Source organism: Macrotis lagotis, chromosome 1 (genome assembly GCF_037893015.1).
Source record: "Macrotis lagotis isolate mMagLag1 chromosome 1, bilby.v1.9.chrom.fasta, whole genome shotgun sequence".
Lineage (NCBI taxonomy): Eukaryota > Metazoa > Chordata > Mammalia > Peramelemorphia > Peramelidae > Macrotis > Macrotis lagotis.
Window position 1 is genome coordinate 154,711,935 of NC_133658.1, and position 21,624 is coordinate 154,733,558.

Sequence of the window (21,624 nt, forward strand, 5' to 3'; positions counted from 1 at the left end):
AGATGTTACATAGAAAACCTAATAAGCTATCAAATAATTAGTTAAAGAATAAATCAAAAAATAACAATATATTTAAAAGATGATGAAGATACAAATGCCACACACCAAAATCTATGGGATACAGCCAAAGCAATTTGAGAAGCAAATGTGTAGTGTTGATCACTTATATTATTAATGAAAGGAAGAAAGTACATTAATTAAGCCTGTACTTAAAGACACTAGAAAAGGGACAATGCCATAGACTAAATGAAAGTTGTTAAAAATAGGGAGAAAATTAAGAGCAGAAATGAATTGATTAGAAAACAGAAGAACAATTCAGTTCCATATCCTACACCATGTCATAAAAAATAATAAAAAATTCCAATTGGCTAATAGATTTAAACATTTTAAAAAATGTTTTTAAAAAGAAAGAAGCAGAGAAGAGTATATGTCATTTTTAGAGGATAAATTCATTTCAAATGTATTAAACAGAAGATAATGTTAGGAAAGATATATTCAATAAAAATATATTTTTCAGAGAAGACACTCCATCTCCAATCTGTGGACATTTTCACTGGCTGTGCCCATGCCTGGAATTCTGTTTCTTCTCATTTCTTGTCTCCTGGTTTCCTTCAAGTTCCAGCGGAAAAATCCTTCTATAGGTTCCCCTTTATGTTAGTGATCTCCCTCCTCATATCACTCCAATTTATCTGTATATAACTTGTTTGTACATAACTGTTTGCATGTCATCTCTCCTATCAGACTCTGAATGCCTTGAGAATAAGTAGGTTTTTGTCTTTCTTTGTATCCCCAGTATAAAAGTTGGCAACTAATAAATGCTTGTTGATTTAACTGACTTACTACAAAAGTCTGTACATCCCCCCAAAAAAAATATCAGAAGAAAGAGAAAATAGATTTAGAAATATGGCAAAAAGCCTAATTAAACAAACATGAAGGGGCGTTTAGGTGGAGTAGTGCGTAAAGCATGGGCCATAGAATCAGGAGTACCTGTGTTCAAATTTGGTCTCAGACACTTAATAATTACCTAGCTGTGTGGCCTTGGGCAAGCCACTTAACCTCATTTGCCTTGCAAAAACCTGAAAAAAAAAAACCCCAAAACAAACAAACATGAAGAGCCTAGTCATATGCAAAGCACTGGACAAAACTAAAGCATCTTCTGTTTGTAATGAATTTACACTCCAACACTTAAAATTTTTCTCAATAACTATGAAAATGATTCAAGATTAATGTCAAATGCATAAATGGTTTTAAAGGATATGAATAATTTGTGAAAAAAAGAGTAAATTATAGGGGACAGCTAGTTAGTGCTAGATAGGGCACCAGCCCTGGAGTCAGGAGGACCCTAGCTGTGTGACCTTGGACAAGTCACTTAAGCTCATTGCCTTGCAAAACTCAAAAACAAACAAAAAAAACCATGCCAAACATATTAAAATGTCAAGGGAAATACAAATGAAAGACAAAGCTTAGTATTGATAAGATTTGGATGAACATGTACTCATACATAGTTAGTAGAATTGCTAATGGAATCTTTTGGGAAAATAACTTGGCAAACATGGGGTATCTTTATGCTTAAAGTTGCACTAAGACTTTTGGGACTTACTGACTATTGGGGAAATTGTTGAACTAATCATACACTTATAATTGATAATTCCATTTTTTTGGAAGATGGTACTGAGGAGTAACAGAAAAAATAAGCTATCAATGATATTTATTTATAGCAACATTGATTTTTAATTCAATTTTATTTCATTTTTCAGTTCTGAATTTTCTCCCTCTCCCACCTATTGAGAAAGCAAGTAAAACATAACCTTTATGGGACGGCTAGGTGGCGCAGTAGATAGAGCACCAGGAGTCCCAGTGTTTAAATCCGGCCTCAGGCACTTAATAATTACCTAGCTGTGTGGCCTTGGGCAAGTCACTTAACCCCATTGCCTTGCAAAAAAAAAACTTTACAAATTTGTGTATTCACATAAAACAGATTCCAGAATTAGTCATGTCTTAAGAAAAGAAAATTTAAAAAGAAAGAAAAAAAAATTTGATCTATACTCTAAGGCTATTATCTCTATCTGAAGGATGGCATGTTTCATAGTGAGACCTTTGGAACTGTGGTTGGTTCCATAGTATTAAACAGAGTTCCTTAGCCTTTCAAAGTTATTTGCCTTTTTAGTACTGTGACAAAGCATAAAATGGTCTGGTTTTACTCTCTTCACTTTGCATCTGTTCATATAATTCTTTCCAGGTTTTCTAAAGCAACCTTTTTGACAATTTCTTACTATATAATAGCATTCCATCATGTAATGCCTATAACTTGTTTAGTCATTTCCAAATAAATAGGCACCCTCAGTTTTTAATTCTTTGCCATAATGAAAAGAGTTGCTATAAATATTTTTGTACAAATGGGTCCTTTGCCTCTTTCTTTGATCTCTTTGAGGTATAGACATACTAGTTGTATCAAAGGAGATTTATAGTTAAGAGCTTTTTGGGCATAGTTCCAAAGTGCTTTCACAGTTCCACCAATAAAACATTAATGCACCTGTTTTCCCAAGGCTCCTCTAACATATGTCATTTTTGATATCTCTGAGTTGCATTGATTTACATTTCTTTTCTTATTAGTGATTTAGAACTTTTTTTTTAACATAGCTGTTGAAAACTATCCATTCCTATTATTTGACCATTCATCATTTGAGGAAATGACAGGTATTCTTATAAATTTTAATTGTTCTCTTTAAAGTTTTATTTTTTAAATTTTTATTTTACTTTTTAAATTTCTTTATACGTTACTAAAATAGTCTCATTGTAAGAGTAAACATAATCCTACATAATCCCTACAAAAATAAAAATCTCATGAAAGTCTTTGTTCCAATAGCATCAGCTCTGTCTCTGTGGTGGATTGCATTCTTTATCATAAGTCCATCAGAGAAATTACTTCCACAGTTGCTCTTACTGCTTGTAATTCCCTCCATCTATTTCTCCCCACTACCAATTATTATATTTTCTCTCTCTTTTCACTCTGTTCCTCATCAAAAGTGTGCTGAGGGGCAGCAGAGTGGTGCAGCTTACAGAGCACCAGCCTTGGGACCAAGAGGTCCCCAACCTACATCCCACCCTAGAGACCCAGCACCCACCCACCCCTGTGGTCCCGAATTGTCCTCTTTATACATTAGAAATGAGACCTTGGGGTAGCTAGGTGGTGCAGTGGACAGAGCCCAGTCCCTAGAGTCAGGAGGACCTGAGTTCAAATCCCACCTCAGACACTTAATTGCCTAGCTGCTTAACCCCATTGCCTTGCCAAAAAAACCCAAACAAACAAAAAAAAGAAATGAGATCTTTATTAGAAAAGTTTGCTGGAAAGATTCTTTTCCAATTTCCTGCTTCTTTGTATAATTTTAGCTATCAGTATTATTTGTAATGGGAAAACAAAACTTGGAATAAGCAAGCTAAACATCCAATGAGAGAGAAATGATTGAATAAATTATGGTATACAGTATTAATGAAATGGAATATTTAAATGTCCTCATCTCTAAAATGGGGCACTTGGCCTGGATGACCTCTAAGATTCCTCCCAGAACTGAAGCAGGGATATGCTTTATAACTGGTCTTTGAAAGTTAATGGTTGAAGCAACATGGGGGCGATGATCAACCCTGATGGACTTGCTCATCCCTTCAGTGCAACCACTAGGGACAATTCTGAACTGTCTCTGATGGAGAATATCATCTGTATCTAGAGAAAGAATTATGGACTTTGAACAAAGACCAAAGACTCTTACCGCCAAATTAGAAAAAAAAGTGTTATATTATTATGTAATTTTACTATCTCATACTTTATTTTTCTTCCCTAAGGATATGATTTCTCTCTCCTCACATTCAACTGAGATCAATGTATACCATGGAATCAAAGTAAACACTAACAGAATGCCATGGGGGGTGGGGGGGGAGGGAAGCAAGAATGGGGAGAAAATTGTAAAACTCAAAATAAAATCTTAAAAAGAAAAGTTAATGGTTGCATTACCTGCGTGAGTATTTTCAAATTCGCCAACTGTACAAATCAAGGTTTGATTTATTGCTTTGTTGATAGATCTAGACATTAAAAAGGTGGAGAAAAATGTTAATGAGGCAGATTCAATTTTAGAAGTGTTTCTTGCATATTTTCTTCACCTCGTAGACCCGAACGTTAAATGTTTATTGACACATTCATTGGGTCAATATCGTCAAGACACTATTGCGTTAATATTCTTAAATTTCAGAAGACAAAGGCTCCAGGCCCACTCGTCCGAGGGTCCCCCGCGGAGACTCCAACTCCCGGCACGCCTCGGGAACAGGGCGGGTGCTCCGGGGCGCGGAGATCAGGTGACCGGGAGGCCCCGCCCCCGGCCGATGCGACCCCGCCCCCTCCTGTCCGGTCGTCCCCGGCCAGTTGCCCTGGCTGCTGGAGACGGAAGCCGAGCGGGAGCGCTGGCGGCGGCGGCGGCGGCGGCGGGAATGGGGGACTCCAAAGTCAAAGTGGCCGTGCGGATCCGGCCCATGAACCGGCGAGGTAAGCGGCGGGGCCGGGGGCGGCAGGTGCCCCGGGCCCGCGTCCGGCCCGCATCCCGTCCCCCTCCCCGCGGCGCCGCGTCCTGCCCGGCGGCGCTGCCCCTGCCCCGAGCTGCCCGCTCTGCCCGGCGCGGCCCCCTCCTCCCCCTCCGAGCGGAGCTCCTGCTTCTTGTCCCGCCCCTCCCCCCGGAGCCCGCATTAGGGCCCCCTCTGCCCGGGCGCCGTGCCCTCAGGACCTGCCCCCCCCGAGGAGCAGGGCACGGCCTGCCCAGGCAGGGGGGAAAACTTAGTGAAGAGCCCCCAGCCGAACCGGGAGCACCTCGCACAAGTTGGGGGGACCCCCGGGGGAGCTTTCTGAGAGGAGTCCACACAGCCAGGACGGACGGCCCTGCCGGCCCTGTGCCAGGCGCTGGGCCACGGGCAAGGGCAGAACCCAGTCCCTGCTTTCAGAGACTGGAGAGTCTGAAGGTAGAGACGGCGTGCCCGCAGCTGTGGACGGACCGGATGGGGTCCGACGGGCAGCGGGGATGCTGGAGGGCTGACCACTCGCTGCCCCATCCAGCAGGACACTGCAAGCAAAAGAGGGGAGCCTTCCTCTTATCTCTCTGGGATCCCCCTTTTCAGAACAGTAACACGCACCTGTATATACATATATATATATAATAGATATTTATAAATACATATATATATACACAGATTTTACTCACTTGACTGTCACCACAACACAAGAAAGCACCCACATTGTATTGAGTAGCATGACAACTGAAGTTCAAAGAAATGACTTGCCCTGGGATCTGACAGCTAGTGGGTCGTATAGGCAGGATTAGGTAGAACTGAGATCTTCTAACCCTTGCTCTTTACCTTGTCCTTCCCTTCTCCCTCTTCACCTTGAAACCAGTCTTCTGTCTGGAATAGAACCAGTCTAGAATCCAAAGGCATTTTTTTTTCTCTGTAATTTATGCCTGATTGATCTTTATTTCAAATTTAAGCCAGATAATGTTTAGCCCGTGGCTGAGTAAATAAAAAAAGAATTTGGCTTAATCACTGTAAAAAAATAACCAAGTATAAAAACCTTATCTTTGATTTCAGCATACCTGATTCCTAAATACCAGATAGTGATAACCAGTGTTGTAACAACACTGAGTTGGGACTGGGGGAAGGGATGGTTTTTTTTTATTTGTTTACTGTTGAGAAACTTCTGTTTTTACTTGAGATCACATTTGTCGCTTGTCAGCAAAAAGTTCTAGTGCCCAGAGTGTGTTGAAAGTGTATTTTGGAAACATTTTCCTTAATAGTGTACAGAGAAAAAGAGAAAGGGGAACTTTGGGTGAGAAAACAGGTAAAGGCTAAATTTTGTTCAGCACTATGATTTATCAGTATAGTCTCAAGCCATAGTTTGGTAATTGACTTGTTCAGAAAAATTCGAATTAATATGTAACTTCTCTGGTGCTACTGGCAACTGCTTTGACAGACTCTTGTTTCACAATTAAGTGAAGTTTAAAGCCTGTTGAATAGTTACAGTAAGTCACCTCATCACTTTGCTTAGTCAAAGGTTTGGATTAGATGATCCTAGGAAAGTTCCTTTCCAGTTATATTCTGTGATTCTGGGGAGGAGAAAGACATGAGTTTATTAGTTACCCTTTGGATAGGGAGTCGATATCACTAATCCATCATCCATAGGACATGTGCTTTCATTTTTTTTTTTTAAGGTACTGCTTCAGCTTATATTTGTGAATGGTCAGGGGAACATTCTGTGGTTCAGAAGTTTTTCTCAGTATCAAATTATCTCAAGTTCTCTGACCAAAGATTGAACTCACAGCCTTGGCCTCTTTAACACCATGCTTCAAACAGCAGAACTAAATTAGAGAAACAATATAATTTTTTAAAAAAGCCTTTGTCCTTTTGTTCAAGGACAGTTTATCCTAGTTTATTGTACTTTTATGAACCCTAACTAATGACTTTTTGAAAAGCATATCTGGGAAATTATCAAGAGAAGAGGGACTTCAGAACAATATTTGATTGCCTTTTCCCAAATAACTGGAAAAGTCTTGAAAAAAGGCAACTAAGCTGTCATCTCACATGGATATATATGACAGATCATTAGACCTTTTCTTCCCCTTCATGATAGTAACTAACATAATTTTGACATTTTTAGAAAGAAAGGCCACATTTTTATTTGAGATCCTAGCATTCATTTGTGTGCAGGAATAAAGCAGGATTGGGAGATTTTTTTTAAAAGATGGAAAGAAAAAGCAGGAAGTTGCTTGGAAAAAAGCATTGAAAGAATAGCATAATTTCCCAAATATAATTTGGCACATTTCCCTCCATTATAATTAGCTTTAACTCATTGTTTATCTTGAATTTAAGATATTTGTGTTGATGAAAAAATGTTTTATAACCTGGGTGTATGCATTCACTGGCTTGGTTCTTTCTATATGGATCTCTTTTCAACAACTGAATTCCTTTGAGGAAGCCCTATGGTGGTTCAGGGCTCAATGCTGTCATCTGGAAGTTGATCATGTGGGGAACTTCATCCTCCATAAGAAATGTATTTGAATTTTATGTAGAATATCTTACTTAAGTTTAACAAGGGGGTAAAGAACATTACCAAGGACATGTTTAACTAGAAAAATAGTTGGGTCAGGCATATAGTGAGAGAGGGACAGTGGGACTGCTAGTATATAGGAAAAGACTCAGGAAGGCTTCCAGCATGTGATAGATATTTAATAGACTAGAGTTTGCTAAGGTATGAATGAATGGATTGTAGTCTGCATTGATGGGGGGGAAGGGAAGAAAGAAGAGAGCAGCTACTGATATGAGATCACATAAGTATATGTTTTAAAATTGATTCTTGTTTACTCCCAAATGATTATTAGTATAATTATAATATGGTTTGTCATTATAGAATAGGAGTTTTGAGGGGTACATAGATTTATGGAATTGTGAAATTGGAAGAGCCCCTAAAGGTGTCTAGGGTTTTGTGTTTGTCTGTGTGTGTATTTGTTTTTTGCAAGGCAGTGGGGTTAAGTGACTTGCCCAAGTTCACACTGGTTCTACTGACTCCAGGGCTGGTGCCCTATCCACTATACTACCTAGCTGCCCTGTATTATATTTTTAATTTAACATTAAAACACTTTTTTTCTTATTTTATTTTTTTTAAGAAAAGAAAATAATTATAGTCCATTTTGTGAGATGGGGAGTTTCCTGTTCTCCTTATAGGGCTTTATGATTCCTGAAGATTATAAAAATATATATAAAAATATATGTGTTTAAATAAACCTTTTTTTTTAGAATTTTATTGGTCAAGGACACAGAAGAATAACCAACCCCAAGTACTTAATTAGCTGTGTGACCCTGGACAGGTCACTTAACCCCATCTGTCTGAGTTTCCTTATCTGTAAAATGGGGATAGCAACATTTACTTCAGTATTGTTGTGAGGAGCAAATAAGATGATTATGAAGAACTTTAAAAATCCTTATTTTTATTATCATTATAATGGTATAGAATAGCTATTCACATAAATTTGAGGATTACTTCTGGTAAACTAGAAGGGGAAACCTAAAGCTAATGATTTATAGAGTACTAGAGGTTGTGAAATAGTTTAAAAATAGAACTGAATTTCTCTTTAGGAGAGAATTTTGAAATTGACTAACTTTGGAAAAAACTTAAGTAATGGGTAAATGAATACCGTGCTTTAATAAAACTGCAAACCAAGTATTTTTCCTATCAGAACATGTAAAACACGAAACGGACCTTGGAAATCATCTAATTCAAACACCTTATTTTATAGATGAGGAAACTATATAATGAATTACTGGTTGTATTGGGTGCAATCTGCTCTGAAGTTTGGAATTCTTCATAGTTTTATTTCAGGGTAAGGTTAAACTTTGGATGCTTCAGTATTGTGAGAAGTTTCCAGTTACCACCTGTTTATGTGTCAATCCAACTGTATTTATGCATTTTTAGGATTTTTTTAAAACATTAAATGAGCAAAGAGCTAGCTGGTTTTATTCAAAATTACATGTTAGATAAATGAATTTTATTTTACATGCTAAACATTAGGTTCTAATTTAGCAGGTAGAAGATTATAATCAAGTTATAGATAATTCTCAGATATACTTTGTCAGGAATTAGAGGTTTATTTTTCTAAAGTATTAAAATTAAATAAGAAGCAAGGGAAAATTTGTCATGACTTTGGGAAATTATCTCCTTATGGCCACCAGAATAAGTTAAATTATCCTTCAGACTTGTGCAGCTGACAGGGTAACGCCTCCTGTGTTCTGCTTACTGTGAAGTATACTCATTTGTGCATAATTACTGTATGAGTTATAAGTATTACAAGCATAACTTAAAACACCTGTTGGGTCATGAAGATAGACTATGAACTTATTCAGAACTTTGAAGTTAGGTAACTGGAGTATTGGTGAAATTTTAGGTGAAATTTTAAGTACTTATAAAAGTTTAATTGACAAATTTACTGAGTGCCTTCCAAGGTTGTAAATTAGCTAGAAAATTAGCTACTGTTTGAGAAAGTCTCTGTTGTCTGGTGGGAGAAGATTGGACTTTGAGTAGCAGGAGGAATTTAGCTGAGAAGATCAGGTGAGAAAGACTTTCACAGGTTAGGGAACATGCAAGAGAAATTCTGACTCTCATACTAATCACATACTAAATGATAACATTAAAATTATGTGTATTCTGCCTTTTGGGGGTTCTTGCCTTTGAGGAGCTAGTTTCTCATCTATTTCAGTAGATAACATACTAAAAAGGTTAAACAACAATTTAAGATGTTTTGCCATTAAGTGCCAAATGAATATAGACAATAAATACTATGGTACTCTGAACCTGGAGTAAGGAAAATAGGAGTTCAAATGTGGCCTCAGACACGAGCTGTGTGACCTTGGGTAAGTCATTTAACCTCTATTTGCCTTAATCCACTGGAGAAGAAAATGGCAAGCCACTCCATGGATAACAGTGGCAGGTTTTGAAACATGAGGTTGCAAAAAGTTGATATGACTGAACAGCAGTAACAAAAAAAATAATTACTCTGGATTGAATTGTTTGAAAAGACTTCTTGGGGAAAACTGAATTTTAAGAATGAATAGAATTTGGATAGGCAGAGAATTGGAGGGAAGGACCATTTGGAGGGGTACAACCTTTATGTGATAGATGCTGCTCATACCAAAAAGCCTGTTATTAAATTTTCAGTGGGGGCATTTATACCTTAGAAATTGGTGTCACTGTAACTGCTATTGATTTGTTATTTTGTTAATTGAATTAAGTGATGGAGAAAATATTAATGCAGATTTCACTTAAAAGTATATCTTTCTTGCCCACCTTTTTGTGGGAGGGCTGATTGTTAAACATCTACATACCTGAGACAGAACAAAGGTGCAGAGACTGCCAAAAAAAAAAAAAACCAAACTGTGGGATGTGATGTGACTATATTAGTGGACTGTTTTGTTAAAGGTTTTACTTTGTGTAGCCAAAGGTAAGGTTGGAAAGCTAGATTGGAGTCAACCTTGAATTCTAGATAAAGACATTTAGAGAATTATTTTTTAGGTGTTCCCCCAAAAACACCAATTTTCATAGCATCTAAGCTTCATATGCATCCAGAAAGAAGCAAGAAGGAAAATAATTTTTATGATCAATTTAAATAATAATAGTAATAAATTATAAAGAAATTTCACATTTTATGTATAAGTACCCAAATGTAAAACACCATAAGTTAATTTCAGTGTAATGAATGGATTTGTTAAATTAAAGGTACTTGAAAACCTTTTTTCAATGATCTGTGTGAATTTTGTCCCTTAACCACAGTCAAATTAACCATTTCCATAGGGACTAGAAAGCTCTTGGAGATTCTTGAGCGTGAAGATAAAATTTCGTAGATATAAATATGGGTTTCAGAAAACCCATAGCACCTAGTGCAAGATAGAATTGGTAGCTGTGACGGGACAGCAGTTTGTTTAGGGGTTTTAGAGCATTACAAGCTTAATATGAGTAAAAAATGTGACATGGCAGGTAAAAAAAAAATTTAATTTTAGGTCATATAAATAAAAGCAGCATAGGATCTAGCAAAAGGAGATGATGGTCTTTCTGAAGTATGCCAAGGTGGATAAGATGCTGGACTAAGAATTAGGAGGACCAGAGTTTAAATCTGGCCCCAGATACTTACTAGTTGTGTAACCTTGACTGTCACTTCCAGGGGTTGCAAATTTTCAACTTGTGGACAGTATTGGTCTGTTGCTGCCAAGGAAACTGTATGCAGGACTTGAAATTAAATAAATCTAGAAACTTTTTAGGGGTGAATTAATTAAATGTTTGACCACATGTAGCCTTCCATGATGATATTAATATCCAAATGGTCCTTGGTAGATAAAAGATTCCCTACCTGGACCAGACAAACATTAGATTCCACAACTGTAAAATGGACCTAATGGCACCCGAGGATCGAATGAGTTTAGTATTGGTAAAGTGCGTAGACAAGCGGGTGACCTTCCACATGATTCTAACCTATCTGGAGCATGTTTACACCTCAGTGAACAGCTACAGCTTAGAAGATCATAGCCATGTCAGTGAGGATCACCTGAAGGAAGTACGGATGCTTAGTTTTGAAAGCAGAAGCCTTAGGGACATGATTGCTGTCTCCTAGGGTTTTGAAGCACGTGCTTCCCTAAATTTTATGGAGGGATTAGTCTTGTTCTCTTGGGCCCTTGAAAAATAGAACTAGCAGCAATGGGGTGAATATATATGGAGAGGCAGCTCTTGATCGAGACTAAGGAAAAATTTTGTAGCAACTAGAGCTGTCCAAAAGTGGAGCAAAGTAGTGGTTTCCCCATTACTGACTATTGAAATTGACTGGCAACTTTCTGTATGTTGTAGGAGGTGGGGGATTCTTGCTGAGGTGCAGGTTAGACTTGCTGACCTCTGAGAGCCCTTACAACTCAGGTGAAAGCATGAGGTGAAAAGGGGAAGGGTTGGTGGGGTAGGCTGGAACTTCAAAACCCAGATTAATTATTTAAAATTAGGTGTAACACATAATAGAGACCAAATCTAGAGGGGAGGGAATTAGAAGAGGGCAATTATATGTTTAAGTGGTAGGCAAGAAAAAGAATTATTCAGCATACACTTGAAGATCTAAGAATCAGCAGAAGGAAACGAGGTAGAAACAGGAGAGGACGTGGAAGCAGGAAAGCCTTTGAAGGATCATTAGGTGTGTACTCTCTACTTCACATGGACTATGTGGCTTCTTGAGGGCAGGAGGGTGATGAAAACCCTGTCTATTGGGCATTTTTCTTTCTCTGGTACATATTCAGAGTCTACTCTTAAATCAGGAACAATGGTCATTTTAAAAATAATTATTATTTTATGCCAGGTGTTAGGGCTATGAATGACAATTTACAGAAATTTCTGCCTGTGTTTTCTAGAACAGAAGGGAACTGTTTGCTTGTATCTACTTGATATTCTGATGGTGAATGAAACACACATCTACCACAATAATCTTTTGTTCTCATAGTCAGCTCAATAACTTGGGTTTGGATTTATATAAATAGAATTGAAAGACTCCCTCTCCCACTTTTTTCTTTTATTTATTTAGATTGAGATTACATGCATCTGAAGCTGTCATTTATTTATTCTAACTTTAGGGATCTGTGATAATATATGAATATTATTGATAAATTGTCATCAGTAAGATATACCTTTTTAGTTGTTTTTCCAGTAATGGTAATGTATTTAGCATTTATCCGTCCATAAACTTTTAACAGGTTACCCAATTCTTGAGAAAGTTAGGTGGCATTTAATAAGTGGTGTGTTGATATGGAACCCATCAAAGTTAACTGATCCATATGGAGATCAAAACTATGCCCTTAACTGTATCCATATTGAGTGCTACCCACCTGACTCAAACCCTGAAGATTCTAAGGAAAATATGACTAAAACTACATTTAGTTTGACAACCTATAATATCCATGAGGTATCATGACTTTAGCTCCTTTTGAATCTCATATAGCACCTACCACAGGGACAGAGAAATCAGTATTAGTTGATTAGAAATAAACATAACTATTAATTTCTCCATCCCTCTAGTAGGTGTTGTATGTGATTCAAAAGAAGCTTAAGTCATGTTACCTCATGGACATTATAGTTGTAGTTGATGATAAACACACATTAAAGAGTGAAAGATTAATATAAATATTTTTTAATGAATTCCTTATGTAGTGTTGACAGAAGCTTTAAAAGCCAAAACGGATATAATATGGTCCAAGTCACTTATGGGGATTTCCCAGAAGAGTTGGAATTTGAGATGAATCTTAAAGGTCCTTTAGGAAATGGTCAGCCATGTGTGAGTAGAGGTTGTGGGCTGCATATTAAAGAGGAGGGGGGGAGTGGCTGACTGGAAAGAGGAGTTTGGTTGTGGAGGAGGAGATAAGGGTAGATTAAATAATTGGGTCATGAAGGTCCTTGAAGGCTAATTGGGAAATTTAGAGGATTGGATCATAGATTTGTGACTGGAAGGGATCTTCTTGTTTTGTTTTGTTTTGTTTTTGGCTAGGCAGAAGGTTTAAGTGACTTGCCCAAGGTCACACAGCTAGGTTATTATTAAGTATCTGAAGTAAGATTTGAACTCAGGTCCTTCTGATTCCAGGGCTGGTGCTCTATACAACTGTACCACCTAGCTGCCCCCTGGAATGGATTTTCCCAAATGGATTTAGTCTAAACTCCTCATTTTATAGGTGAAATCAAACTTAGAGATTTAAATGATTTTCTAAGGTCTTACAGGTAGTCAGAGAGGTATGTTCCACATTCAGAGTTCTTTGAAACATACCTGCTACATTTCAGGCTGGAGTAGCAGGGAGAATATGGGATGTTTGGGGTATATAGCTTGGCTGTATAATAGACTATTTTTAAAGAATCATGTAATAGAAGAATGAAAAGGTAGTTTGGAAGTCATGTCCTCTATAGTAGGCATCTTGTGAGACTATACAATTTCAAGGAATCCTGCTATTGTCCAAAGCATTGTTGGAATTCCTCTTCTGGGATTGCCTTCTGCCCTGTAGTATATTCTTTTGCAATCCTTTATGATAGAAAATTTAATTCTTTGATTTTTGAAAAGAGATTCAGAAACAAGTTTATTGAAAAAAAATGAAATTTTGAGGCTGTTAATGCTAATTTTTGATAAAAATGTGATTATAAAACACTGTAACGTATGTGTATGTGTGTGTGTGAGTTAAATTGTTTTTAAATACAATTCTGAAAGTGGAATCCAAAAATATTTTGAGAAATGGAAGCATTAGAATTCATGTATAGCCTCCAGGAGTGACAAAATTATTTGCTTTTTGGTTAAGCCAGATTGTGTTCACTAATTATGCTTATTTTATAGTTATGTCTTGTATAGGTTTTTATATAAGTTAGTCCCAATTGAGAACAATTGAATTTTGGGGGTTATGTCTGTCTTATTTTTATTCATTGTAGTGAAAATTTTTTGTTTTACAATGGAAGTTTCACATGAAATTTCATTTATTTTTAGAAAATATCTATAGTACAGAAGAAAGTTTACCATAACATTTTCTAGAAATGATAAACTGATCATTAAATCATTTGTTTGGTATTATTTTTTTCCCCATCATCATACAGAAGAGCATAATAGGTTTTAATTGGATCATAGTGTTGTCTTTATTGTAGTTAATCCACAAAAGCCTGACAGTCTCAAGTATTTTCATTAGCTACTGCTAAATGAATATAAAATTACTTTGATTAGAAAATAATATACTTTGATTTATATAGAGGGCCTTAAAAGGGCCAATTGCATCTCATTGTTTTTATGATATTTCTTTGAAGAATCTTTTGGTAGTATGCCTTTTCCTATTTTACAGTTGGTTAAACTGAGATTCAAAAGATGATTAACTTACCATAAGTTAACCATGGAGTCATTTATGAAACCATTAGTGGAACCCAGGTCTTTCAATGTGGGGGAATTATTATTAGAAAATGAGCTTTTTAGACTGAAGAGCTAGATTCTGTCCCCCAAATTAATGATCTCCAAGATCTTCAGAATCCCAGTACTTATTTATGGTTGTTGCTCTGATAATCTCTCCCAAAAGTGTATTATGGTATATATGTATATGTACATAGATAGTTATATCTATGAATATATACAGAGCACATGAAGTAGTGTATATATTCTATAGTTTATATAGTTCTATATATATTATATGCTTAATCTTTCTGCTAGATAGAAATAATGGTTTAGAATATATGCTTATTCATGGAACATTCCAGAGATGAATGGTAGAAGAGCATAAGCAATATCCTTGACATAACAATGAAGAATGGTGGAAAGGGAAACAAGTCAGGAGAGAACTTAGTATGATAGTCAACTAAGCCAAATCGTGCCAAGATCATTTTTTAAAAAAAATTATATATTTTTCTAACTACATGGAACAGTAGTTTTCAAAAATTTTTTTTTGCAAGGTTTTGAGTTTCACATTTTTCTCCCTCCCTCCCCCCTTCCCCTGACAGAAATCAATCCAATATAGGCTATACATGTATAACCATGTGAAACATAGATACAAATCAATCATGTTATGAAAGAAGAATCAAATCAAAACAGGAAAAAAATAATAGAAAAAACACAAGAAAACAATTTTTAAAAATTGAAGATAGTAAGCTTTGATCTGCATTCAAATCCACAGTTCTTTCTCTGGATAAGGATGGTATTATCATCACAAGTCTTTTAGAGTTATCTTCTGATGTTTATCCCTCATTTTTTTTAAATTTAATATTTATTCTCATTTTGAACAAATAATTTTTTTATACATTAATAAAATATTCTTGTTTAAGAGTAAACAAAATACCCCCTCTCCCAATAAAATATAGACTTGCTTGAGCGATAAAGTAAAGGAGAGAGAGAAAAAATTAAAATTAAAAAAATTTAAAAAAATAATAGTAATAATTGTAGGTATGGCCAGGTGGCGCAATGGACAGAGCACCAACCCTGGAGCCAGGAGCACCCAGGCCCATATCCGGCCCCGTACACCCAACAATCACCCAGTTGTGTGACATGCAAGCTACCCCAACCCCACTGCCCTGCAAAAACCAAAACAAGAAAAAAAAAGACCCAAAATAAAGTAAAATAGTAATAATAGTAGGGGCGGTTGGGTGGCGGACACTGACCCTTGAGCCTGGAGCACACGGGTCCAAATCCAGCCTCAGACACCCAATGATCACCCTGCTATGCAGCCCCAGGCAGGCCACCCAGCCCCATTTGCCCTGCACCTCCCCCAAAATAATAATGATAATAATAATAATAATAATAATAATAATAATAATAATAATGAAAAATGTGCTTCAGTCTGTGTTCCAACACCACCAGCTCTGTCGCGGGTGGATCACATTCTTTATGATAAATCCATCACAAAAGTTACTTCCATATTTTTCCACTGTTGCCATTGCTGATCGCAACTCCCTCCTTTGTTATTTCTCCACTACTATGTACTATATTTTCTCTCTCCTTTCACTCTGACTCTGCTGTAGGGTAGCTGAGTGGCACAGCAGACAGATCCCCAGCCCTGGGGCCAAGAGGCCCCAAGCCCCCATACCACCCCTTGGGCCCAGCATCTACCTGGCCCTATTTTATCCCTCATTCTCAAAGAAGACCATGGCAAGAGGGGAGATGATGCCATGACAAGCACATGAAATGCATTTGAATGAAGGTGAGCTTTTCTAAGTCACCAGCCTCACTTTCTCCTCCAGAACCATCTGGATCCAGTGACTAGATATGAATCAGGATGACTGGGAGATGGCTCTGGAGGCGAGGTAGTCTCAGCTAGTTGGTGCAGTAGATAGAGCCTTGGAGTCAGGAAATCAGGAATTTGAATACAACTTCAAGACACTTGACACTAACTAGCCCTGGACTTGACCTTGGACGAATCACTGTCCATCATAGTTGACAAGACCATTTAATAGATTAAATAAATAGTAGGGGATAGGGGAGCAAATAAAATTTGTCAATGCTACATTAATAACTTACTTTTGTTAGTAAGCATTTATTGAGTATATAATATATGGCAATCAAGACAATCTCTACCCTTGAGGAACTCACAATGACAAATTTCCCATCAACTCTTTGGATTCTACCTCCCATCATTATACCTACTCTGGGTACCTTCTCCTGATAGGTGCTTAGCATATGTTTATTGCATTGTAGTGTTATAATCTAATTGAGGAGGGGTGGTACAACATGCCAACAGCTTTGTTCAAGCTATATTCAGAATAATCAGGAAATAGTTAGTAGAGGGGCAATACTAGAATTATGAGAGATTGAGAGAGACTTCTTTTAGAAGGTAAGGTTATTGCTGGGAACTGAAGGAAGCCAGAAAGCAGAGATGAGGAGGGAAGACATTCCAGGCATGGAGAACAGCCAGGGAAAATTCCTTGAAGCCTAGAGATGAAGTGTCTTGTTCTTAGAATTGCAGAGAGGCCAACATAATGAGATAAAAGAATATGTGGGAAGCCATAAAGTGTAGCAGAATGAAAGTAGGGTCTGAGACCAGATTTGAACCCAGGTACTTCTGACTCTAGGGCCAGTGCTTTATCTACTGCGCCACCTAGCTGCCCCTCATTATTTAATCTTGGAGTTGCTAGGGAGCCATTGAAGTTTATTGAGGTTTGGGGGAAGAATCATATGCTCCTATCCCCCACTTTAGGAAAATCACTTTGGTGGATGAACGGAGGATGGATTGAAGTGGGGAGTGACTTTGGAGTAGAGGATGGATTGGAGGGGTGTCAGTGGTCAAGAAAGGTTGCAAAATTGGCAGGTTTTGGTGACAGATTGCATATGGGAGGTAAAGGACAGGGAGGACTTAAGATTGAGCTCTAGATTGTGAGCCTAGGGGACTAGGAGAAGGATGATGCCCTTGTCAGTAATCAAGAATTATAGCCCATATAAACGAAAATTCTTTGGCATCCGCAGTAATTTTTAGGAGTGTATAGAGTCCTGAGACCAAACAAAAAATTTGAGAGTCATTGCTCTAGTCAAGACCAAGGGTTCTTAACATTTTTTTGTTTGAATAATTGACCCCTTTGGCAATCTCAAGAACCCTGTAGACTCCATCTTTGAATAATGTTTTTAATTACATAAAATGAAATACATAGGATTACAAAGGAAAACAATTATTATACTATCATAAAAATATTTTTTTAAAAAACTATGTTCATAGACTCTAGGTTAAGGTCATCTGCTTTAGAGGTACCATATAACTCCTTTAAGCACTTTTTTTTTTAAATCTATTTTTCTGGTTCTTTGTCTTTTTTTTTTTTATCAGCCTCTTAACATCAACCTCCCTGGTGTTCTGCTCTTGCTCCTCAGCTCTTGGCATTTTCCTTTATTCCTGTAGCTTCTACTACCTCTTCTTTGGAGATAATTTTCAGATCTGTGTCTTTAACCCTACTCATGCTGCATATCTTTAATTAAGATTGTGCTCCTCTTATAACAAAACACAGTGAATTGTTTAGTTGCAGTCTTCTACAGCTAACTAAATAAATAGCAGGAGGTTATTTACAGAGTTCTGAAAAACCCCTCAACTATGCCATGAATTAAAAAATAAAAATCTACTCCAATCACTTTGCCTAAAGCTGGCTAGCTTTAGTCTGTTATCTAAACTATCCTTAAGGAAGTGGAACACAAGACTGATAATTATAATTGTTATGAAGAAGTTGGAAGTTGGAAGCTTTAGTTATGTTTGGGATTATTTGAATGCCATGTTTGGTTTCCTGAGTGAAGAAGGGAGCTCATTTTTAAGAGGAAATCTAGTATGTAGGGGCAGCTAGGTGGCGCAGTGGATAGAGCACCGGCCCTGGAGTCAGGAGTACCTGAGTTCAAATCTGGATTCAACCACTTAATTACCTAGCTGTGTGACCTTGGGCAAGCCACTTAAGCCCATTTGCCTTGCAAAAACCTTAAAAAAAAGAAAGAAATCTAGTATATAAATCGAGGAAAACCTATATTCCTTGATTTTAGATATAATTTGAAAGCAATGATTTCATGATTTTCTGAAGACGCTAAGAAAGCTGAATGAAATTCTGGTAATCCAAAGGAATACTTCCCTGTGATACATAAGTGATATAGGGTGTTTCAAAAGTCTAAGCCACTGAAGTTTAAAATTGCACTAAGAGTTTTGGAATACCCTGTATGCAGGGAGTATCCCAGGCCCAGCCCAAATTTTATTATGATGTCATTGGGGAGAAAGCAATAACTGATGTGTACTTAGCAGTAAGTCTTGTTTAAGATGATTATTCATTGTTAAATGACTCATTCACTAGTTGAGCGTTCAAGGTTATCAGATGATGGGGGCAGCTAGGTGGCTCAGTGGATAGAGCACTGATCCTGGGGTCAGGAGGACCTGACACCTGATCTCAGACACTTAATACTTACTTAACAGTGTGACTGAGCAAGTCACTAACCCCATTGCCTTGCAAAAACCAAAAATAAAAAAAAAAGATTATCAGCTATTGATGTTTTCATCTTTAACCCAAGGAATTAGCTGGAGAAAGAGGATCTCATTTGTTTAGCAAATGCTCTGGGACCTATTGTTATTACTAATAATAATGATAAATGACCTGACTATGATATAGTGCTTTAAGGTTTTTAAATGGACTTTGTTTTTTTATCTCCTTTGATCCTTGTAACTTCCTCAGGCCCCCAGGTAGGCACTAAAGGTATTATTACCCCCATTTTGCAAGTGAAGAAACTAGGGCTTAAACTTCCCTATTCCTGGTTAGACTACTGGTAATTCAAGTTGGATCAAAGGTTTATCTAGATTCAAAGTTCAGCACTCTCTTTTTAGAATCAATGATTCTAGCCTATTCACTCATACTTTTAACTAAAAAAATTTCTCTCTTTGATTTTTTTTTTGTTTTTTTGCAAGGTAAATGGGGTTAAGTGGCTTGCCCAAGTCCACACAGCTAGGTAATTATTAAGTGTCTGAGACTGGATTTGAACCCAGGTACTCCTGACTCCAAGGTCAGTGCTTTATCCACTACACCACCTAGCCACCCCTTCTCTTTGATTTTAATATAGTATCCATTTAAAAAAAAATTTTTAGCATTTAATAGATTCCAAATGAAACACATAAATCAATCTCTACTTTTTGTATGCCTCATATGCCAACTGTATTTTGATAGGTGTAAATATACTATTTTTACAAGGGAAATGCTGTTAATTGGAATCTGAATCTTAAATTTTGATGCCTTCTGTTTGTTCTTAGGAAAGCAGTTCATTTTTAAAAGTAAGGCTTATAAAAGAATAATGCAGAGATTCATTTGAAGGATTGGACACATTTTCATTTCCTATCTCTAAACTTGACAATCTATTTATTCACAACTTTTGCTTTTTGGGTAGTGAAAAAATGTTTTGGTTTTTGTGATTTGTGTTTTATATTGTCAGCTAATATAATTTGGCATTTTGTCAGTAACTGAATTTCATACAAACAGCTAATAAAAATTATTTTATGGTACTAGCTTTGAGGACTTTATAATCTCACAGTTAAAAGGGATCTTAGAGACCCATCTGATTTAACACATATCTGGAATATCTCTGACAACTGAACAGGTAGCCTTTGCTGGAAGATGTTAAACTGAGTTGCTACCTCCTGTGGCTGGCCTGTTCCACTTTTGGATAGCTTTCGTTGGTAGGAAGCTTTTCTTCACAGAGAGACCTAATCTGCCTTCCTGCAGTTTCCACCTATTGTTCCTAATTCTGCTTTTTGGGACCTAACAGAACAAATCTAATCCTTTTTCCATGTGACAGCTCTTCAGATAATTCAAGAAATCATGTCCCCTCCATCTACAGCTTTCTCTCCTGTGGACTTTCCAGCCCCCTCCCTATCCCTGGTACGCACCACTTTCTAATTCAGCTTGTACTGTCCTTCCCCAGCACCGGGTAGTCATGGTGTGTGTGTGTTAGGTATCTGCTTTGTTCCAGGTGCTGGGTTAGAAAGACAAAGACAAAAACGAAGCAGTCTTCTCCTCCTCAGGAGCTCATATTCTCTTGAGGAAGATATGGCCATGAGCCCATTCTGAAAATGCCTTCCCTAGAGACTGAACAGAATATTCCAGACTTGTTCCTAGAATCATGGAGTTAAAGCAGAAAGGTCCTTAGGTGACATTTACACTAATTTCCCTCACTTTACAGTTGAGACAAGTAGATTAGCTGCTGGGGCAGCAGGAAACAGCAGACAACAAGGCCTTGAGCCCAGGGTCTCTGATGCCAAATCCAGCTGGAGTGAAAGGATGTGTGTGTGTGTTCTACCACTTAGTCTTGGTTTGACTTGGATCAAGTAACTTTAACCCCTAGGCCTTAGTTTCCTCGTTTATCTTATGTATTTTTTATTTTTGGTAGGTAAATGGGGTTAAGTGACTTGCCCAAGGACACATAACTAATAAGTATAAAGTATCTGAGACCATATTTGAACTTGAGTCCTCCTGACTCCAGGGCTGGTGTTCTATTTACTGCACCACTTAGCTGCCCCTAGTTTCCTCATTTATAAAAGGTGATTGGTCTTCAGTTGTTCTTTAAGGTTCCATCAAGTTCAAAATCTTTGATTTCATTTTGTTGCTTTTTTGGGGGGCATGTTCCCCTAATGCTGTGTATTCCCTTTTTTAGAAGTCCTAGATAGGAAACTGTCTGCCTGTTTTTTAAACACCACTTAAAGAATTAGTAGTCTTGATGGATTCTCTCACCTGAAATAATATTTAAGAGAGAATGGAAACATACTCAAGAGTGAGAACCCATCCAAAAAATGATTTGACTCTGACAAGCATTAGCTATGTCCTCTTCATTCATTTAGTTAGTTCCCAGTTTACCATAGGCTGTTACAAAAGTACATTTGTGAGGTGATTCTCTGGAACTTGAATCACATATTTCCAAAGAAACAATGTTATAAAATGGTAGTTAGGTTCCTGGATCTGTTCACAGAAGACTTTCTAAGCCTAAGATGTAGCTAACAATGTAGTACTTTTCTCTCTTCTTGTTTTTATTGGAAAATGTTCAAAGTTCCAACTGTGAATTTAGAGAAGCTAGGAAGCTAAGA

At 37.3% G+C, this 21,624-nt stretch overlaps 1 protein-coding gene across 3 annotated transcripts in view; it reads left to right on the forward strand.

Moving 5' to 3' along the window:
- Positions 1 to 4,424: 4,424 nt before the first annotated feature.
- Positions 4,425 to 21,624, forward strand: part of KIF13B (kinesin family member 13B) — a 257,145-nt gene continuing 239,945 nt past the window's right edge. For all 3 annotated transcript variants that reach the window (XM_074209185.1, XM_074209184.1, XM_074209186.1), the window contains exon 1: positions 4,425 to 4,534. In XM_074209185.1, coding sequence (XP_074065286.1) covers positions 4,480 to 4,534 — 55 coding nt within the window. In that variant the 5' untranslated portion in view covers positions 4,425 to 4,479. The remainder of the gene's footprint in view (positions 4,535 to 21,624) is intronic.